This window comes from Ictalurus punctatus, chromosome 29 (genome assembly GCF_001660625.3).
Source record: "Ictalurus punctatus breed USDA103 chromosome 29, Coco_2.0, whole genome shotgun sequence".
NCBI classification, from domain to species: domain Eukaryota; kingdom Metazoa; phylum Chordata; class Actinopteri; order Siluriformes; family Ictaluridae; genus Ictalurus; species Ictalurus punctatus.
Genome location: NC_030444.2, coordinates 4987483 through 5006384, shown reverse-complemented (window position 1 = coordinate 5006384; position 18902 = coordinate 4987483). Strand labels below are relative to the sequence as shown.

Sequence of the window (18902 nt, the reverse complement as noted above, 5' to 3'; positions counted from 1 at the left end):
ATTTTCAACGCCCTGGCTGAGGGAAGGAGGTTCTCACCCAAGATTTGACGGTACATGGCCCCGTCCATCATCCCTTTGATGCGGTGAAGTTGTCCTGTCCCCTTAGCAGAAAAACACCCCCAAAGCATAATGTTTCCACCTCCATGTTTGATGGTGTGGATGGTGTTCTTGGGGCCACAGGCAGCATTCCTCCTCCTCCAAACACGGCGAGTTGAGTTGATGCCAAAGAGCTCCATTTTGGTCTCATCTGACCACAACACTTTCACCCAGTTGTCCTCTGAATCATTCAGATGTTCAGTGGCAAACTTCAGACGGGTATGTATATGTGCTTTCTTGAGCAGCGGACCTTGCGGGCGCTGCAGCATTTCGGTCCACGGCGTAGTGTGTTACCAATTGTTTTCTTGGTGACTATGGTCCCAGCTGTCTTGAGATCATTGACAAGATCCTCCCGTGTAGTTCTGGGCTGATTCCTCACTGTTCTCATGATCATTGCAACTCCACGAGGTGAGATCTTGCATGGAGCTCCAGGCCGAGGGAGATTGACAGTTCTTTTGTGTTTCTTCCATTTGCGAATAATCGCACCAACTGTTGTCACCTTCTCACCAAGCTGCTTGGCAATGGTCTTGTAGCCCATTCCAGACTTGTGTAGGTCTACAATCTTGTCCCTGACATCCTTGGAGAGCTCTTTGGTCTTGGCCATGGTGGAGAGTTTGGAATCTGATTGATTGATTGCTTCTGTGGACAGGTGTCTTTTATACAGGTAACAAACTGAGATTAGGAGCACTCCCTTTAAGAGTGTGCTCCTAATCTCAGCTCATTACCTGTATAAAAGACACTTGGGAGCCAGAAATCTTTCTGATTGAGTGGGGGTCAAATACTTATTTCCCTCATTAAAATGCAAATCAATTTATAACATTTTTGACATGCGTTTTTCTGGATTTTCTTGTTGTTATTCTGTCTCTCATTGTTCAAATAAATCTACCATTAAAATTATAGACTGATCATTTCTTTGTCTGTGGGCAAACGTACAAAATCAGCAGGGGATCAAATACTTTTTTCCCTCACTGTATATATATATATAAATTTGACACCTAGTCGAACACTTTACAGTTGGTTATATGACTGTAACTCATTCCCATCAAATGCTAATGAGCTTTAAACTATGATATAATTTGTGTATGGGCCCATTCGGTAGTGAAATTCATATCAAGTTTACATGTGATTTAATAGTTTATTTTGTTAAATATCGAAAATCTAAAAGGTGTTCATCATACCTGACATTTAGATGAGCACTTTCCAGTTGGATGTGTGACTATAAGTCATTCCCTTCAAATGCTATTGAGCTTTAAATGATGGTATATTTTGTGTATGAGCCCATGCAGTAATAAAATACATGGCCAATATTTATATATATGATTTAATAGTTTATTTATTAAATATCAAATATCTAAGAGGTGTGCATTATAGCTGACACCTACATGAACACTTTACAGTTGGTTATATGACTGTAAGTCACTCCCATCAAATGCTATTGAAGTTAGAAACGTGTTTAACAATGTCGTATGTAACTTTAGAGACGGTCCCTTAATTTCCGCATATCCGCGAATATCGAACCTCCAACATCACACCAACTTTATCCCAGTCGGTTCATACACCTTTAAGGGAACGCCCGGGCCTAGTAGTTTTTAGAGCTAGGGTGTGGCCTCGGATTACATTCATCATGCTTCTTTCACTCACATTTAGTCCGCTGTGAGGGAGTTGATACAGAAGCACAGCTGAACACAGATATCTGACACTTGGGATTTATTGTGTATATTCTGTATTAGTGTGAAACTAAACGCTTTTGCTCGTGTGTGCAGTAGAAACCTCCTGCGTTTCCGATTCAGTAATCCCAGAAACGCTGCTGTCAGTGATTCATTACTTCTTCTACCACAGCGCGAGCACAGAGGTATGTTCAAGCCGAAACGTCCTTCAAATGTACATTCAAGTGTTTGTTTAATGGTTTTTAAAATGTCTTTTTTTCTTTATTTACTTGTATAAAAGATAACCTCGCACTATTTAGTGTTGTGGAATATCCTGTTTCTTTTCTGTTTGTTTTCCCCCCGCCCTGAATGACGGCAGTTTCCTTTAAGAGAGGTTGACAGTTACAGAGAGTTTGGTGTTGTGACATTTCTGTGCAATTGGACTTTCTGTCTAAAAGGAAGAGGGTTTAAGTCATAAAATGTTTATTGAGACAGTATATGTTGGGTGAGTACTTCCTTGACAGTTGAGCCAGAGATCAAAGTGACTGATAAACACTTATTAACACTGATAAACTGATACAAATTCAATTTAGTTTTACTTGTATAGTGCTTTTTACAGGAGACATTGTCTCAAAGCATCTTTACAGAAATATCAACAATAAAAGGTGTGAATTTATCCCAACTGAGCAGGCCACTGAGTGGCGACGGTGGCAAGGAAAAACTCCCTAAGATGTTTTAAGAGGAAGAAACCTTGAGAGGAACCCGACTCAGAAGGGAACCCATTCTCATCTGGGTAACAACAGTTAGTGTGAAAAAGCTCATTATGGATTTATATGAAGTCTGTATGGCCTTAGGAGCAGCCGTAGTCCCAGCAGTCTGAAATTGGAGTAGATGAGAGCGCCGTCCAGAGGTCGGATATCCGAAACGAATCAGGCAGGCCCGGAGAGCAGAAAGGATCAGGATCTCTAGTATCTCCATAAGTAGTGTATCTAGTATCCCCACAACCCCTGGAATAAAATTGTGGAATCAGCACACTTTGAGGATGTGCACCAGGTTTTTTTTTTTTTTTTTACTTTGTAGCAAACAAACAAATAACCGATATGACACACAACCATTTTTTGTTTAATAGCTGAAAATTCTTGCTTTGTGAAACATGCCTCAAACTAATTAAATAGTTTTAATTAATGGGGGGGGGTAATGGAATCACCTCAACATTTGAATTTCTAAAACAAATACTGGCACAAGTCTAAAAATGCAAATTATTCTGCAGGTAAAAGAGAGCACTTACAGAACTTAACCGTGGAGTTTTTTGAAGGAAACCTGGCCCCATCATGAGTTGTCAATTGAAACAATGGAAAGGATTATAAAAGTCATTCAAGAAGGTAAATCCGACATGGAGTGTGGCAAAAGATGTCGGTTGTTCCCAGTCAGCTGTGTCTAAAATGTATAAACAAAATGGGAAGGTTATAAAAGGAAAACATAAGAGGAAGTTGGCGAATGTCTTCCTGAATGATGGAAAACTCAAATTGGAAATAGAAAATGCAAAACAAATGAAAAACAAATGGGCGGAAACAGGAGTCAATGTTTGTGACGGAACTGTAAGAAACTGAAAGAAATCTGCTGAATGAAATGGGATTTACGTATAGAAGAGCAGAATATAAACCAGCACTAACACTTAAACAGGAAAAAACAAAGTTACAGTGGGATAAAGAGACGCAATCATGGAGTGTGGATGGTTGGATGAAAGTGATATTCAGTGATGAATCATGAATCTGTGTTGGCCGAGGAGACGATGCTGGAACTTTTGTCTGGTGCCGTTCTAATGAAACATATAAAGACGACTGCCTGAAAAAAAACTCAGATTTCCACTCGTTTATGATACAGGGAAAGGACCAGGGGAGACCCCAGCAGTCAATGCACAGGTGTATATTTAAGTTTTGGACACTTTTCTCATTCCATCGGTAGAAAATAGGTTTGATGATGATGAGGTCATTTTTCAGGATGATAATCTTTCCACAGAGCAAAAAGTGTTAAAGCTTTTCTTCAGGAAAGGCAGATCAACTCAATGACAGGACCAGAAAACAGTCCAGATCTCAATCCGATTGAAAATTTTAAAAACAAATTGGTCCATGACAAGGCTCCATCCTGCAAAGCTGATCTATCAACCGCTATTCGAGAAAGTTGGAACCAGCTTGATGGAGAATATTGTTTTTCATTAGTGAAGTCCATGCCTGAAAGAATTCAGCCCATCAAAATAAAGGAGCAATAAAGTATTATGTGATTTTTTTGTTGTTGTTGATTACATAATTTTTTCCTCTACTTGATCTGTGTGTGGGGAAAAAATGCCATTAATTAAAATAATTCAATTTAATTAGTTTGAGGTATGTTTGATGAAGCCAGCATGTTCAGCTAACACAAAACTATTTGTTTAAATCTGTGATTTCTATATTTGCTATGATAATAAAACAGCTGGGTGAACATCCTCTAAGTGTGGTGATGTCATAATTTTTGCCAGGGGTTGTACATGGTGTAATCTGGTGACAATTCTGCATCGTCCTTGTAATGATTTTTAATTTTGATTCAACTTTTTTAGATTTACTATCTGCCAATGCTATATATTTCCACTGTAATAATTGTAAACACAGAAATAATGTCTTAGGTAACTTGCATCTTGCATAAAGAGGCAAAAAAATTATCAATTTCCTACACATTCACCAAAAAAAATTGATAATGGATTGAATCTGATACTGATCCAGTGCAGCACAGTGATACAGCAGGCAGTGTTGCCACCTCACAGCTCCAGGGTCCCTGGTTTAATCCTAAACACAGGTTACTGTCTGTGTGAAGTTTCATATTTCCTCCTTTTGTTCGCATGGGTTTCCTCTGGGTTCTCTGGTTTTTTCCCACTGTCTATAAAAATGCAGATAGGCGGACAGGCTGTGCTAAATGCATCCGCATTTGGATTGTATTTTTCTGCCTTGTGCCCAGTGTTCCTGGGACAGGCTGTAGACCCACTGTGACCTTGACAAAGGATAAAGAGATTACTGACGATAAAAAAATGAATTATCCTGATCCAGCAAACTGAGGCTCAAACAATGTTAGTCTGTTGATGAAATAACATTTAACAAAAATGCATGAATGTATGCATCCTTTTCCTGTGACAAGTAGCAGGTGTTGTCAGGTTTGTGCATGCGGACTACCCAACTCGGACCACTCCAGAGCTTGTTGTTATAGAGGTGGTATCTAACAATTGATTTTTAAGCTTGATAACCTTAAGAATCAACTGTGCACCTGTGATTTCTTTTACCTCCCTCACCGTCCTCTTCACTGTATGTGAGGGCAGAATTTATCTTCGTACTGAGAAAATGTAAAAATATCCAGACTTTTTGAAGCCTCTTTATTGTGGCCCTGGCTTATGCATTTCTTATGAGATTTATTTTTTCTTGAGGAAATGCATAGCCTTTCTCCAATATAACAATATTTGAATCATTGTATGTATGTATGTATGTATGTATGTATGTATGTATATTTTATACATATTTCATAATATATTTGCCAATTTTCCTGAATGGTGTCTTTAATTCTAGAGTTATCTGTACGTGTATTATTTATTTATTTATTTATTTATGGTTGCAATCAAAATTGTTCAACCCCCATTACAAATCAGGTTTATTGTCAGATTTTACAGACTTTCAGCTATTTGCAATGAACAAAATCAAACAAAAGCAATTGAAATAGTAATGAATATTAATATAAAAAAAACATAATGAATGCTTCAAGTGGTTTCCCCAAATTCAACTGAAAATGCAACTTATAATGATTTCTCCAGTCTCAAAATTATTCAGCCCCTTCATGGCAAGCATCTTTAGTACTTAGTAGAGCACCTTTTGCTGTTATGACCTGCTGCAAACAAGATGCAGAGCTTCTGACAGCATTCCTGAGGAATCTTAACCAATTCTTCATGAGCAATGGCCTCCAGTTCAGTAATATTTTTGGGTTTGCGTGCTGTAACCACCACCACCTTTAAATCCCACCAGAGATTTTCCATGTGGTTCAAGTCAAGTCAATCTGAGGTATGGTTGGGATCATTGTCCTGTTGGAAGGTCCAATGACGCCCAAGCTTCAGCTTCCTCACAGACTGCATGAGGTTTTCTCCTAGGATTTCCTGATACTTCAATGAATCCATCTTGCCTTCCACATGCTGCAGGTTTCCAGTGCCAGAGGATGCAAAGCAGCCCCAGAGCATCACCGAGCCACCACCATGCTTGACTGTGGACAGAGTGTTCATTCTTCTTCATCCAGACATACCGCTGATCCATCGTGCTGAAAAGTTCAAGTTTTGTTTCATCGCTCCACAGAACAGAATCCCAAATCTTCTTGGCTACTTTATATGATTTTGAGCTGATTCTTCTTGTGTTTTTTGGTCAGTAATGGTGTACGTCTTGGAGCTCTGGCATGGAAACCTTCTGCGTTTAGTACACACCTTACTGTGCTCACTGAAACCTCAGTGCTTGTTGCCAACAAGTCTTGCTGCAGGTCTTTTGCACTCACGCAAGTCTTTTTCACAACCTGCCATCTCAGAAATCTGGTCGCAGCCGTTGATTGCTTCCTTTTTCTGCCTCGTCCAGGTATTTCATACACGTTCTGCCCCTAGCCAGTTCAGGTATTTCGTGTGTTCCAGCTCAAGCACACCTGTTGCAACTAGTGCCTTTGATTAGTTTGGAAGGATTTTATTCAGGGGATTGAATAATTGAGACTGGAGAAGTCATTAAAAGTTGGATTTTCAGTTGAATGTGGGGAAACCACTTGAAGCATTGCTTGTGCTGAACTATTTTAATTGTTTTTGTTTGATTTGTTCATTGCAAACCGCTGAAAGTTTGTACATTTGGACAATAAACCTGATTTGCAATGGTGGTTGAATAATTTTGATTGCAACTGTAGATGACTGAACAGTGTATCCAGAGTCCTCTAGCATTTTTCTCTTTATCTCCTTTTATTTGCAGAGGCAGACAAAGAAGTTCAGTGCTCTACACTATTAACTATGGGACTCTTTGGGCTGTTGAAGATGCAGTTCGTTTGTCATCTCATCATCTGTTATGTGTTTCTAGTCAGTGGGCTCATAGTCAACTTCTTGCAGCTCTGCACACTGCCATTGTGGAGTATTAACAAACAGCTGGCTCGCAAGGTCAACTGTAGACTGGCATACTGTATCTCCAGCCGTAAGTACGAACAGCTGATGCTTTCCCCATTATCACGTTTTTATGGGAAGAAAAGATGTTTGCAGGGGTGTTTGACTGATGTTGCAATTGTGCTGCTTTGCCAGTGCAGCAAAATGGCACTGAAACACAGGACTCCTTTTGCTTTCAGTGAAATTGTGCAATAGTTGCTTATGATATCGGTAAAGTGGCACATGATCTAAGAAGCAGACATGTGCATGATGTTACATGGGATGTATGAAGCCTGTAATTTAACTTGAACCAAAAAAAAAATTACAAATATACCAGCTCTCCCCTATGACCCAGTTGATATTCAGACAGGAAACTGTGGTGGAAAAGCAGAACCAAATGTAAAGCATTTCTGTCTTTTACATATTTACTCATGTAAAATTACATAATCTCTATTAAAACTACTCTTACATGTACAACATGTAAAAAGCTAAGCTACTGCTGCTTGATATGTTTTACACTAAACATGGAACTTAATTGGTCAAAATGCTGATAACTGATCTAATGTATGTTTTTCAATGTACTTGCTAATGTTAGCATTTTTTTCTTTTTGCTCTCCACCATGGTCCTACACTGGTGGTCATCTGCACTTATGCGCATACACACGTTTCCAGTGCAGCAGAGTACCACGTAGGAGGAACTGTCACTGGGGACTTTTGAAAGTGTAGTCCATTTATAAATGCAAACTTATCGTTTTTGGAATCATTTATCCTATATCATATTATTCTACAATGGCTCATGGCATAACCTGATCCAAAAGCTTTCAAATATCACTTAAGCCATATTTGCAGTGTGTTTGTCAAGTTGGCATCTACAATAAAATGTGTCCTCAGTAACCAGATTTCCATCAAGTGATTTCTTGTGGAAAAAAAATTCAATTAACCCTTGGGGTGGCAGGGTTCCACATGAGGAGCTGTAACACGCATTAAAAAAAAAATACATGTGGTCTTTTTCATTAAACAGATGAGAAACTGATATTAGGAGTTATTAAGACAATTTTGTAATATAGATTTATATTTCAATTGATCATCCTGGTTATTCCAACTAAAATGATTATCGATCAGGACTAATAGCATTTGTTTTTGGGAACGATTTGATAATTTAATATCAGTTTGATATTAAAATTCTCTTAATCATTTCTAACAGATTTTTTTAATGTTATGATGCAAACCCTGAAATATGAATATCACATTTGTATGTTATAAACTTACACTGTGATGCAATGGCAGATTGAATTGAGCCATAAAACATTAGTACTTACTTGGCACAGATCCGCACATCGTTGCCACTCAATGCATATCCACTGCCTAGTTGGGGAGGAAATTTGCATGCGCAGGTGAGATTCTTGGGCCGGTTGCTTTTTTTTTCTTTCTTTCTTCTTTTTCAATACCGTAAGATAAACAAATGTACATGGTATGATAACTATCCATTTTCATACCGTGGTATGCTGTGAAACTGGTATACCGCTGTAAGCCTATTTTGTACACCAACAAATGAAAGCATTCCTTTAAAATAAGGCCATGGATGGTTGTCAGTGCTAGCAGCGGACGTGCTGGATTCGGCCTCGTCACCGGCTGCAGCCATGTCCTCAACTGATATGAAACACCTGCGATTTGGCAACTAGCTGCTAATGCACTCGCATTTGCATGGAGTTGCCTCGTTTGGCACGAAAGTGCAACACGCACAATACTCTGTAGATGGCGATATCGCCTCTTCCGTAGCAGAAACAAGCTACTGCAGAAAGTTAGGGTGCCATGGGAAATGTAACAAGTAAAGGTCATTGTCAATTGAAATATTGTGGAGTAAAAGAGTACATTTATTTAGTCAAAACTGTAGTCGAGTAGAGAATAAAAGCTGTTAACGTCATTGCTACTTGAGTATCTTTTTGGCTACTTTGAACTTTTAGTACAGTAAGGAAGTAAATTTACTCAAATACTTTACACCACTGTCGACCTGTATTTAGCAGTCCTAGCTACACATAAGGTATGGTTTAATGTTATGTTAATTAGATTGCTAGGAAAAAACATTCTGATAATTTCTACATTTTCTGTCTATGTTTAGCTTGAAGTGTGTGTGAGTGATTACTCAAGGCAACCAGCAGATGGTTGGTTTGGGCTGTTTGTCTGTAGCCCGGCCAGGTCTGGATTGTCAGATTAACTAGGCCTTTTCTAAAACTATGAGTGATGCTGCAAGAAATGCAGGCAGCACCTTCTGGAGTGAAAGGGATACATTCCTGCACTAAAAGGCCAGACTTGCCCCAAAATGTACTCCAATTATCTCCAAAGCCTACATTGTTTTTGGTGTAGCACCTGGACATCCAACAGTTCAACAAAGCCACGATATATATTTGAATGGGGCCAGAACATCTTGCAGTATTGAACATCACCTTTATTAATTTACATACATCACCATATTACTAATAGTAACCTCTAACTGACTATGGAATGTATTAGCTCCTACAATAACTATGTTGGAAAAACTTGCGCTTGTCCATGATTTTAAACTTACCTCAATGTCTGGCACGCTGGCTTCTGGTAAATAGCTAACTACAGCTACCGGTGCCCTAAAAGGCCTAACTAATTTCATGTGTTATACAATAGTGCCATCTATAACCAGAGCTCTTTCAACAGGATTCTCAACAGGTGTGTTTCTGAGTAGATCAGACTTGCTCCCATGGGTTAGCGTTGGCTGTGTGACCATGCCATCGAGCGCCCACCCATTTACTCCACTGTGTGGGTTCTCATGCTGGAGTTGGAGGTTTGTTGTCTCTGCCTTAGGCACCCAGACCTTCCCCTAACAAACCCACCTCTAATACTGCACCTCCTAAATATGGAGATCTTCTGCTCAGTATTTAGAGGTGCGTTTTTGCTACATCGTAGTTTTACAGAAAACGACCTAATTTAACGTGACTGTAAAAAGTGTGAATGTGTTGCAGGATGGGTTCAAAGCCACTGATCTTGGGTTTAAATTATGGGATGCAGTAGGATATATGTTGTATTTCTAGTTAATGTGCATGGCACCTAAATGTAATGATGCTTAACATAGGAGCAGGATGAGTTGAAATGATGGGCCAAAACACACTAAAAATAGTGTGCTCTGAAATGTAGTGTTTTCACTTGGGCAACTTCCTTGCTTGTTTTCAGACACTTTGGCATATCAACAATACAGACCAAAACGGAAAAGGAAGTGGTTTAGTATCTTTAATGTGTTTTCTTCTACTGGACACTTCATAAATGTTGCCTGCTCGACATTTATACATTTCTGAGTAAGACGTTGTCAAACATTTCCCAAGCCCCACTTGCACCCCCCGCCCCCTTCCAGAAAAACAAAAAAAATATTGTTAAATTACTGCCTATTAATAACTGGACAATAAAATTCAATAAAACAAAACCAGAAGGGAGTGGGAAATGCAGTGAACAGTAAGAAACATAGCAGTATATGTTTTGATGGGTTATAATCATTTTTCAGATAGCTAATGTCCCTCCTGAAATCATGCAACAAAAAGCGTTTTAAGTCACCGTCCAATCATTAGTGGTGGTTTGATGGTTAAGGCTCTGGGTTACTGATAGGAAGGTCGGGGTTTCAAGCACTAGTGTTGCCACTGTTGGGCCATCTCTGCTCCAGGGGTGCTGTATCATGGCTGACCATGCGCTCTGACCATAACTTCCTAACATGCTGGGATATGCGAAAAAAAAAAAATTATTTCACTGTGCTGTAATGTATATGTGACCAATAAAGACTCCTCCTCCTCATCATTACCATCAAAAGGTTTGATGCCGATTTGGCCAACATATTCCGGTGGCATAAGTAATAAATATAGTTAACTGATTAAGTCAGACACACTGATAGACTTTATTTTACACTGATGACCAAAATAAATCTCCATTTACTGTGACGGGAACGAGGGCGCTGCATCAGCTCATCGTTCAACTGGAGAGTTTAAAACACCTGTTGCCAGTCACTGTGGATTTATATCATTTGGCTTATCTGCCATTTTTCTTAGGAGGAGAAATTAGTCTGCTCTTTTGGCATATTTTTGCATTCTGTTGTTTAAAATGTGAAGCTCCTACGCAAAATGTGTTAAGGTTGCCAGGTCCGAAACGGTCAATATAAATATTTCAATTTAGTTTTTCCATCCCTGCAATTCCTTCACGCCCCACAGTTTGTTTACCTCTGGTGTAAGGCATTTTTAGCACTGTTAAAGCAGCCTCCAGAAAAGCATAACATAGTCCCTGCAACGAATGTAACAGATACTTAGTTGGCAGACACATTATTATTATTACAGGTCTTATCTCTCTCTTTCTCTCTCTCTCTCTGTGTTTGTGTCACACTGTTACATGATGCTACCATAAGAAAATATGTATGCAAATATACACATTATATTATTAAAGTGTGCATTATGATATTGAATTACCGTTTCTTCTTATCATGTGTTTGCATAATGGCAGTGTTTCTGTTGCATTTCAATGATAACTTTACAGGGTAACTTTCCATTTTCCACTCCTGTTTTTGCTCAGAGATGGTGGCACTACTGGAATGGTGGTCTGGTACAGAATGTACACTGTACACTGATCCTGCATCCTACCCCTTCTATGGCAAAGAAGATGCAATTGTTGTCCTCAACCATAACTTTGAGATTGATTTTCTGTGTGGTTGGACCTTCTGCGAAAGATTTGGTGTGTTAGGGGTAAGAAACATCCAGCATTTTAACTTACCTGTGGTCTTAAATGTTTTTTTCTTTCACTAAATGGTCATAAATACTTATTTTTTAAATATTTATTTTTTAAATAAAGTGCTGATTTAAGTATTCCGTGAAGAACAGGTTATCAAGAAGAAAAGTTTTTTTTGTTGTTGTGTTTTGTTCTGGGATTGGATTAGTTAATCAGGGGGACTTGTAATTTAAAAAAAAAAAAAAAACGTCTCCTCAGTGGTCAAACTTTCGCATCCGGACAGCAATAAAATTACCACGGGAGGAGTCAGTTTTTTTAGCAGGTTGTATTTTCTATGAACCCAGATGTTTGCATCATGTGGTCATGTGATCACGCGCCTTTCAGCAGTCGAGAAGAGACGCTGGCTCTTATTTCATTTTGGTGTGAAGCAACGTTCCAGCACCGATTTGAAAATGCAACAAAACGATGATCACGTATTGTTTATCAAGTATACAATATCTGGGAGGGGTGGTGTTTCACTGATGCGCAAGCTATGAGACTAAATACCCAAATACTGCAAGTAGCAGCAGTCAAACACCTTTTTTTTTTTTTCTTCCCCCCCCCCCCCCCCCCCATGTAGAAAAGCACAGACATGTGCATCAGGATGGGACTAAAATGACTCGTGAAATGAAAAAAATGGATGCTTGTCATACTTTATGATTATTGTTTTTCTGCATTGTATTATTAAACACCCAGGTTAGAAGAAAATACAACCTACTAGAAACTCACTTCTCCTGTGGCAATTTTATTGAGACAGGGGTCTGTGCAGGTCCGATTAACGGGTGTGTTGAAAGTTATGGGCATGCCGAAAGCTAAGGGGGTGTGTCGAAAGGCTATTTCAATTCGCAGAGAGCGCTGGCGGTTACACATTAGTTAAATTGCAGTGCTGCAGGGATGACGTATTTTTGTAGGCCAGCCCGGAAGTGAGTATCACCCTGGCTCCCTCAACAAAAAGCCAATAGGATTTTTCCATTGGCTTTTGGATTCTTGCAGAAAATAAACTCAAGCAAAAGTTTGATTCTTACATTTTGTTCATCAAGATACTCTTCATAAATTAATACAACATTTTATGAATTTTCAAGGTTAAATACAAACGCCAGAAGTAAAACACTAAAGTTAGGTTTTAAATTAACTACACCACGGTCGCATGACTTCCACATCACCACCCCTAAGTTTCCGATCGCATTTATAGCAAGACAATTTGAAAAAAAAGAAAAAAACAGTAGTGTCTTGCCTAAAAAAAAATCCTTAATGTAAAATGGGATAGAACAACTGAAATGGTTGCAACACCACATTTTATGAATATTGTGTATGCATATGAATGACTGTTGTGCTCCTGTTTATAGAAGTATGAACAATAGTATTAATTTAAATACTAATAGGTAAAACTTTTTCATATACAGAGCTCAAAGGTGCTGGCCAAGAAAGAACTTGCATATGTGCCTGTAATTGGCTGGATGTGGTACTTTCTGGAGATTGTCTTCTGTAAGAGGAAATGGGAAGAAGACCAAAAAACAGTGGTGCAGAGCCTTCAACGCCTTAAGGATTATCCAGAGAACTTCTGGGTAAAGGTTTTCTAATAATAATTTGCTTTGAGTTGTGCTTCTACAGATTTGAGTTGATGCTAATCATTTAATTCAAGCCAAGAAAGATGAATGCACTTTCAAATTGTTGCTAACAATAACAATTGTTAAGTACAAATAGTTTTCTAGACATTTACCCACTTCCGACAAAAAGTACAGGAATGACGCTTGTTACTGGGGACCGTGCAAATTCAAAGGCCGAGATTGTACAATAGCTGAAGATTGTTGCTCTGTTTATAGAAGAATTTATATTTAACTTGAAGTGTTTGGAGTTTTATGGGACAGTAAATGCTGAAGCATTGTATTCCAGGTTCTGCACACCACATTCAGTAAAAAAAAAAGTAAACCCATAGGGGAAAAACGAACAATAAATAGCCATAAGGAGTTTAAGTTTGCCAGCTGCATGTACAGCGGTTTTGCAACATACGGGGTTTTATGCATTAAGACAAACATCAGCTGCCTTTGTGTGTTTTTTTTTTTTCATTACTGTAGCAGAAATCAGACCTTTTTTGACTTTAAATTTGATTTTCATGTTGAAAAGTAATGTGAGCAAAAGACATGTAATTTACTCACACTGACAAACATTGTATGTTCTAGCTGAGGCTCTGATTATGTTTGCTTAGTTCCTTCTATACTGTGAGGGCACTCGCTTCACTCAGAAGAAACACAAGATTAGTATGGAAGTGGCAGAGAGAAAAGGACTTCCTAAACTCAAGTACCATCTCCTGCCTCGCACCAAGGGTTTCTGTGTTACTGTTCAACACCTAAGGGGAAAAGGTGAGAAACTTACAGCAAATTGCCTGAATCATGAAACTCTGATTACTCAGATAATCCTTCATTTATTGTTTTAAAATGTGTGTCAGTCTCCTATACCAAAACGAGGAACCTACAGTATGGACTAGCTTTTCCTGATTCAGTTTGTGTCTCCTCTGTAGTTACTGCTGTGTACGATTCTACACTTAATTTCAGAAACAACCAAACACCAACCTTACTAGGAATCCTAAATGGGAAAAAGTACCATGCTGATTTATATGTGAGGTAAGAAAGACGGATTTCTTTGATGTAATTATGGGATCTTTTTGCCTTTCGGTAGGTTTAGTTCTTTGCTCACTCGCTACAAACACATTCGCATTACAGTGCGCTCATTGTTCTCCAGAGCAATTATATGAACGTTTGCCCTACTTTATTATTGACAGTTAAATAAACACATTATCTATATAGTATCCTTCATGTACACTTGACCTTTCACTGATGATAAAACAAAACCCATACATGAAGTGAAAATTAGCATTAGATGCACTAATGTCATGGGTTGGGGAACATTCTCATAACGCTTATTTTAAAAATATTTTAAATAGACCATTTTTTTATAGAGCGAGAAAGAGTAAGAGTATTCTATTAGATATCAAAGAAATATTAAAATGTAATTTCACTTTACACTGTCTCAGGTGTGCCAAGAAATACATTGAAATACAGAATACTGATTAGACTGGGGACATTTTCTTTAAAAAGGACTGGTGCAAATTGCATCAATCAAAATGCATTTTGGTAAGTGGATTCTATTTCAGTCGTTGCAGCGTGATTGAAACGGGGGTATTCCTATGATATCCACTGCAAGGCAGAAAATGTGTACTGAATGCTGTTGTGTGTGAATTCTTAATCTGTTTCCCGAATTTCTCACCACGACTTCGAACACTCAATTTGTATGAAGTATCATTTATTAGCTGATTGGCTATCTGAGTAGATTAACCCTGCCAAAATGCGATGTAATCGCCCATAAGACACTGCCATGATGTCCCATTCATAAGCCTAATTTTAAAATCATAGTTTAAGTTGTTTAAGAAGTTTGTTTTTTGGTTTTATTTTCTAAATTCCTTTTAAGGCTATAGTATATAGAACAAATCTCACATTCCGTGTCAACCTGCTGTCTGCCAAGTTTTGATTAAGAGAAGGCAATTTGGATGGTTGTGTGTTTTGATTCAGGCGGATTCCACTGGACTCAATCCCAGAAAATGAGTCTGAATGTGCCATCTGGCTCCACAAACTTTACCAGGAAAAGGTGAGAGAAACTCATCTTTCCTTAGTAGGAAGGTACAGTGGAACTATAACTTTGAAATACATAATGAGTTTGATTTGTTCCACATACCGTTGAATGAGTGTTTTTGTCTGTTGTGCCACAGGATGAGTTGCAGGAAAAATACAGTGTGACTGGTCGTTTCCCTGGCCCCACACTGAGCCCGCCCCGCCGCCCCTGGGCCTTGCTCAACTGGCTGTTTTGGATCTGTCTTCTACTCTTTCCCCTCTGTCTACTACTACTGCAGTTGTTCCACTCTGGGTCAGCTTTCACCATTTGCACTACAGTTCTCCTGTGCTTTGCAGGTACTGGCGGTCTTGTTTTTAAAACTAAAACAGATATGCTGAATAGAGTACTCGAAGTGAGATTAATATCAAAAGCTCAGTTAATTGGATTAAATAGTGTAGAGCTACTGTAATGATTGTTTATGCAACTCAACTTTACATTGAATTAAAAAATCCCCATGTTTCATTCGGAAGGTGATCAATTGGTTTGGGAGTAAGTATATCTCCCATTCTCTGAATTGCAATTCCATGCATGTCACTTGAAATACTGATCCCTAATGCTGCATGAATCAATACTGCATTAAAGGTCCTATGTCTATTTTCTACTCAACAAGAAGTCACCTTTTATGTAAATAATTGGCAAGGGTTATGTATCTTACTAGAAGTGTAAGCATCATTACATAATGAAAAGAAATGGGTGTGGGCCTTTAAGCACAGTCGCATGTGCATCAGTGGATATTTAAGATACAACAGCAGCATGTTACTGTTTATGAAATTACTGCATCTGGAATAAATCTGACTGTGACAGAGTTGAGTGAGTGCCAACAGCTAACAAATGAATCAGTGTTTATTCCAATCAAAATTTGGTCAATTAAGCTTTTGTGTTTTCCATTTTCATGTAAAATTGAGATACTTATGAATACATATTTTTGTAACATCCATAATCAAACCTTCTTTTTCAGCCTCGCTTGGTGTTCGCTGGATGATCGGCCAGACAGAGATTAACAGGGGCTCAAGCTATGGAAACAAAGAGGGCCAGCTGAATAACAATGCCCAAGTTAGCAAAGTCACCAACAAGGACAGCAGAACTACAAAAACATCAGCAGCTTGTACCGCAGGGATCAAGAACAACCACGAGCAGTTTTCAACAAAGCAAGAGGGTAACACCCAACTGGACCAAGACACTGGCAGCTGTTCATGTTAAGGAGTGTGAATCCTCAAACTGGAAAACTGCATGTAATAATTTGGAGGAAAAAAAAAAAGAGAACCAATGAAACACTGGAATGAACGTGTGCACTAATGCTCCCAAGCAGTTTTGAAAAGTTGACTTTTTTCGACAAAGATGCAGTAGACCATTAATTAAAAACTGACCTGTTTATTAATTGCTCTTTACATTGCAAACACTGTAGGAATAACAGAGGACCAGAAATATTGATGCACAGGTTTTAGGCATACAATTATCATATGACTATTTCCTTGAGAAATTTTGTCTGTACATTTAAGTTGTTCAGATCGCAAACATTGGGTTAAAAGTGAAACATTTTCTCTCCAGCTCTTATGATAAGGCAGTTGTGGAGTGAGTTGACGTGTTGATGCTTTAGAGAGGAAGTAAAATGTTTTCTCTTCAGCCGAGTACACTCCTGCACCCAAATATTAAAGGCATACCACTGGCCATTGGGAAAGGAGGACATTACAGCACAATTTAAAATTTAACAATTGTCCTTGGAGAATTAAACACAAAATACAATATTTAAAAGTGACATTAAAAAAAAATTCCCTTGACTAATTTTTAAGCTTCTTTTGCATAAGGGACAAATAAATCCCCAAGCAGCGATTTTCTCCAGCTCTTTCCTACTCAGAGGATCACATTTATTATTTGTGCTTTGAGTAGGAACATGAAAAGTGCCTTCTAATCTTTTTCCCCAAACTGTAGTTCATGTTGCTTACTAATCAAAATCTGCTGTCTCCATTGAGACACAAGTGGCTTTACAATATGATTTATACAAAAAATAAACCTTAACCTTATTCTTACATTATGTACAATGTGCCACAGCTACCTCCTACAGTCGACTTAACACAACCAACTGGCCCTTTAGTACCTCCACCAATCACTGAGCTATCCAGAGATTTATATCTTTGTTACTTGTTCCTTAAGTTCCTTGTACCACAGTTCCTTAAGAATAACATACATAGAGTAGTGCAAGCATTTGTAAACATAAAGAGAGTGCAGGGCCACTGCTGCATCATTCTTCATCTGTGCAGACCTATAATTAAAAAGTAGAAAAACAAAGACAGATAAAATACCCATTTAATAAATAACTGTATGCTTAAATGACTAAATATATTGTGAGATGTGTCAAAATAAAAGCACATTATTTTATAAAAAAAATTTTACAGCCAAAAAGACTTTTAACGCTTTTCTACTAGACAGTGTGGCACAACATAATATAGGTGCTAATCCAAACTCAGGAATATACGCTGATTGATGCAGGTTGTGAGGTGATGAAGCCCAACATGACAAATTGGTTTTCTTTTTCTTTGTGCTAAGAATTGTAAGCAGAGCTATCTATCAGTGACAAGAAAGCTAATTTAATTGTATAGTAAAATGGTTATATCGAATGCTAAATTTCCCAGACAAAAAGGACATTTGGAAAGAGAAAAGCACTTAGCAGATTATCACTATTCTCCGACAGAAGTTTGAGGACAATTATTTGATGACTGTTTTTCCAAACAACGGTATGCACCATTTCTAACCTCACCTATAGGTGCATCTCAAAAAATTTGAATATCGTGGAAAAGTATATTTTTTCCCTGTAATTTAATGAAAAAAGTGGAACTTTCATATATTCTAGATTCATTAAGCAAAGTAAAATATTTCAGGCCTTTTTTGTTTTAATCTTCATTACAGCTCATGGAAATCAAAAATCCAGTATCTCAAAATATTAGAATAAAGAATTTATCATTTAGAAATGTCGACCTTCTGAAAACTATGTTAATTTATGCACTCGATACTCGGTCGGGGTTTTAATCCTTTTGTATAAATTACTGAATCAATGCGGCGTGGCCTGGAAGCGATAAGCCTGTGGCACTGCTGAGGTGTTCTGGAAGCCCAGGTTGCTTTGATAGTGGCCTTCAGCTCATCTGTATTATAGGGTTCAGGTCAGGCGAGTCGGCTGAACAATCAAGCACAGTAACACCATGGTCAGAAAACCAGTTACTAGTAGTTTTGGCACTGTGGGCAGGTGCCAAGTCCTGCTGGAAAAGGAAATCAGCATCTCCATAAAGCTCGTCAGCAGATGGAAGCATGAAGTGCTCTAAAATCTCCTGGTAGACGCTGCATCGACTCTCAACTTGAGAAAACACACTGGACCAACACCAGCAGATGACATGGCAACCCAAATCATCACTGACTGTTGAAACTTCACACTGGACTTCAAGCAACTTGGATTCTGTTCCTCTCCACTCTTCCTCCAGACTCTGGGACCTTGATTTCCAAATGAAATGCAGCATTTACTTTCATCTTCCCCATGTTTGTGGTTGTGTACTGAACCAGACTGAGAGATT

The 18902-nt window shown here is 38.4% G+C and overlaps 2 protein-coding genes across 8 annotated transcripts in view; one reads left to right on the top strand and one right to left on the bottom strand.

Moving 5' to 3' along the window:
* Positions 1-1643: 1643 nt before the first annotated feature.
* agpat4 (1-acylglycerol-3-phosphate O-acyltransferase 4 (lysophosphatidic acid acyltransferase, delta)) lies at positions 1644-18875 on the top strand. 3 transcript variants are annotated; one of them, XM_017461485.3, is made up of 9 exons: positions 1644-1948; positions 6851-6961; positions 11485-11654; positions 13080-13241; positions 13883-14036; positions 14177-14297; positions 15243-15318; positions 15440-15638; positions 16301-18875. In XM_017461485.3, the coding sequence occupies exons 3-9, from the start codon at positions 11487-11489 to the stop codon at positions 16540-16542; spliced, it is 1122 nt and encodes a 373-aa protein (XP_017316974.2). In that variant the 5' UTR covers positions 1644-1948; positions 6851-6961; positions 11485-11486; the 3' UTR covers positions 16543-18875. The 3 variants fall into 3 exon arrangements, with proteins under 3 accessions (XP_017316974.2, XP_017316973.2, XP_017316972.2); XM_017461484.3 differs by having other exon boundaries at positions 6746-6961; positions 14195-14297; XM_017461483.3 differs by having other exon boundaries at positions 6746-6961.
* Positions 16698-18902, bottom strand: part of map3k4 (mitogen-activated protein kinase kinase kinase 4) — a 70272-nt gene continuing 68067 nt past the window's right edge. For all 5 annotated transcript variants that reach the window (XM_017461481.3, XM_047152431.2, XM_047152430.2 and 2 more), the window contains one exon: positions 16698-17602. In XM_017461481.3, the coding sequence (XP_017316970.1) occupies positions 17582-17602 (21 nt within the window). In that variant the 3' untranslated portion in view covers positions 16698-17581. The remainder of the gene's footprint in view (positions 17603-18902) is intronic.

What these genes read in the sequence shown, in the direction of transcription:
- agpat4 (XM_017461483.3), top strand. Translation starts at nt 6,784, where the DNA reads ATGGGACTCTTTGGGCTGTTGAAGATGCAGTTCGTTTGTCATCTCATC. An exon ending in ATTATCCAGAGAACTTCTGG is followed by an intron (nt 13,242 to 13,882) that starts GTAAAGGTTTTC and finishes ATGTTTGCTTAG; the next exon opens with TTCCTTCTATACTGTGAGGG. An exon ending in CATGCTGATTTATATGTGAG is followed by an intron (nt 14,298 to 15,242) that starts GTAAGAAAGACG and finishes GTTTTGATTCAG; the next exon opens with GCGGATTCCACTGGACTCAA.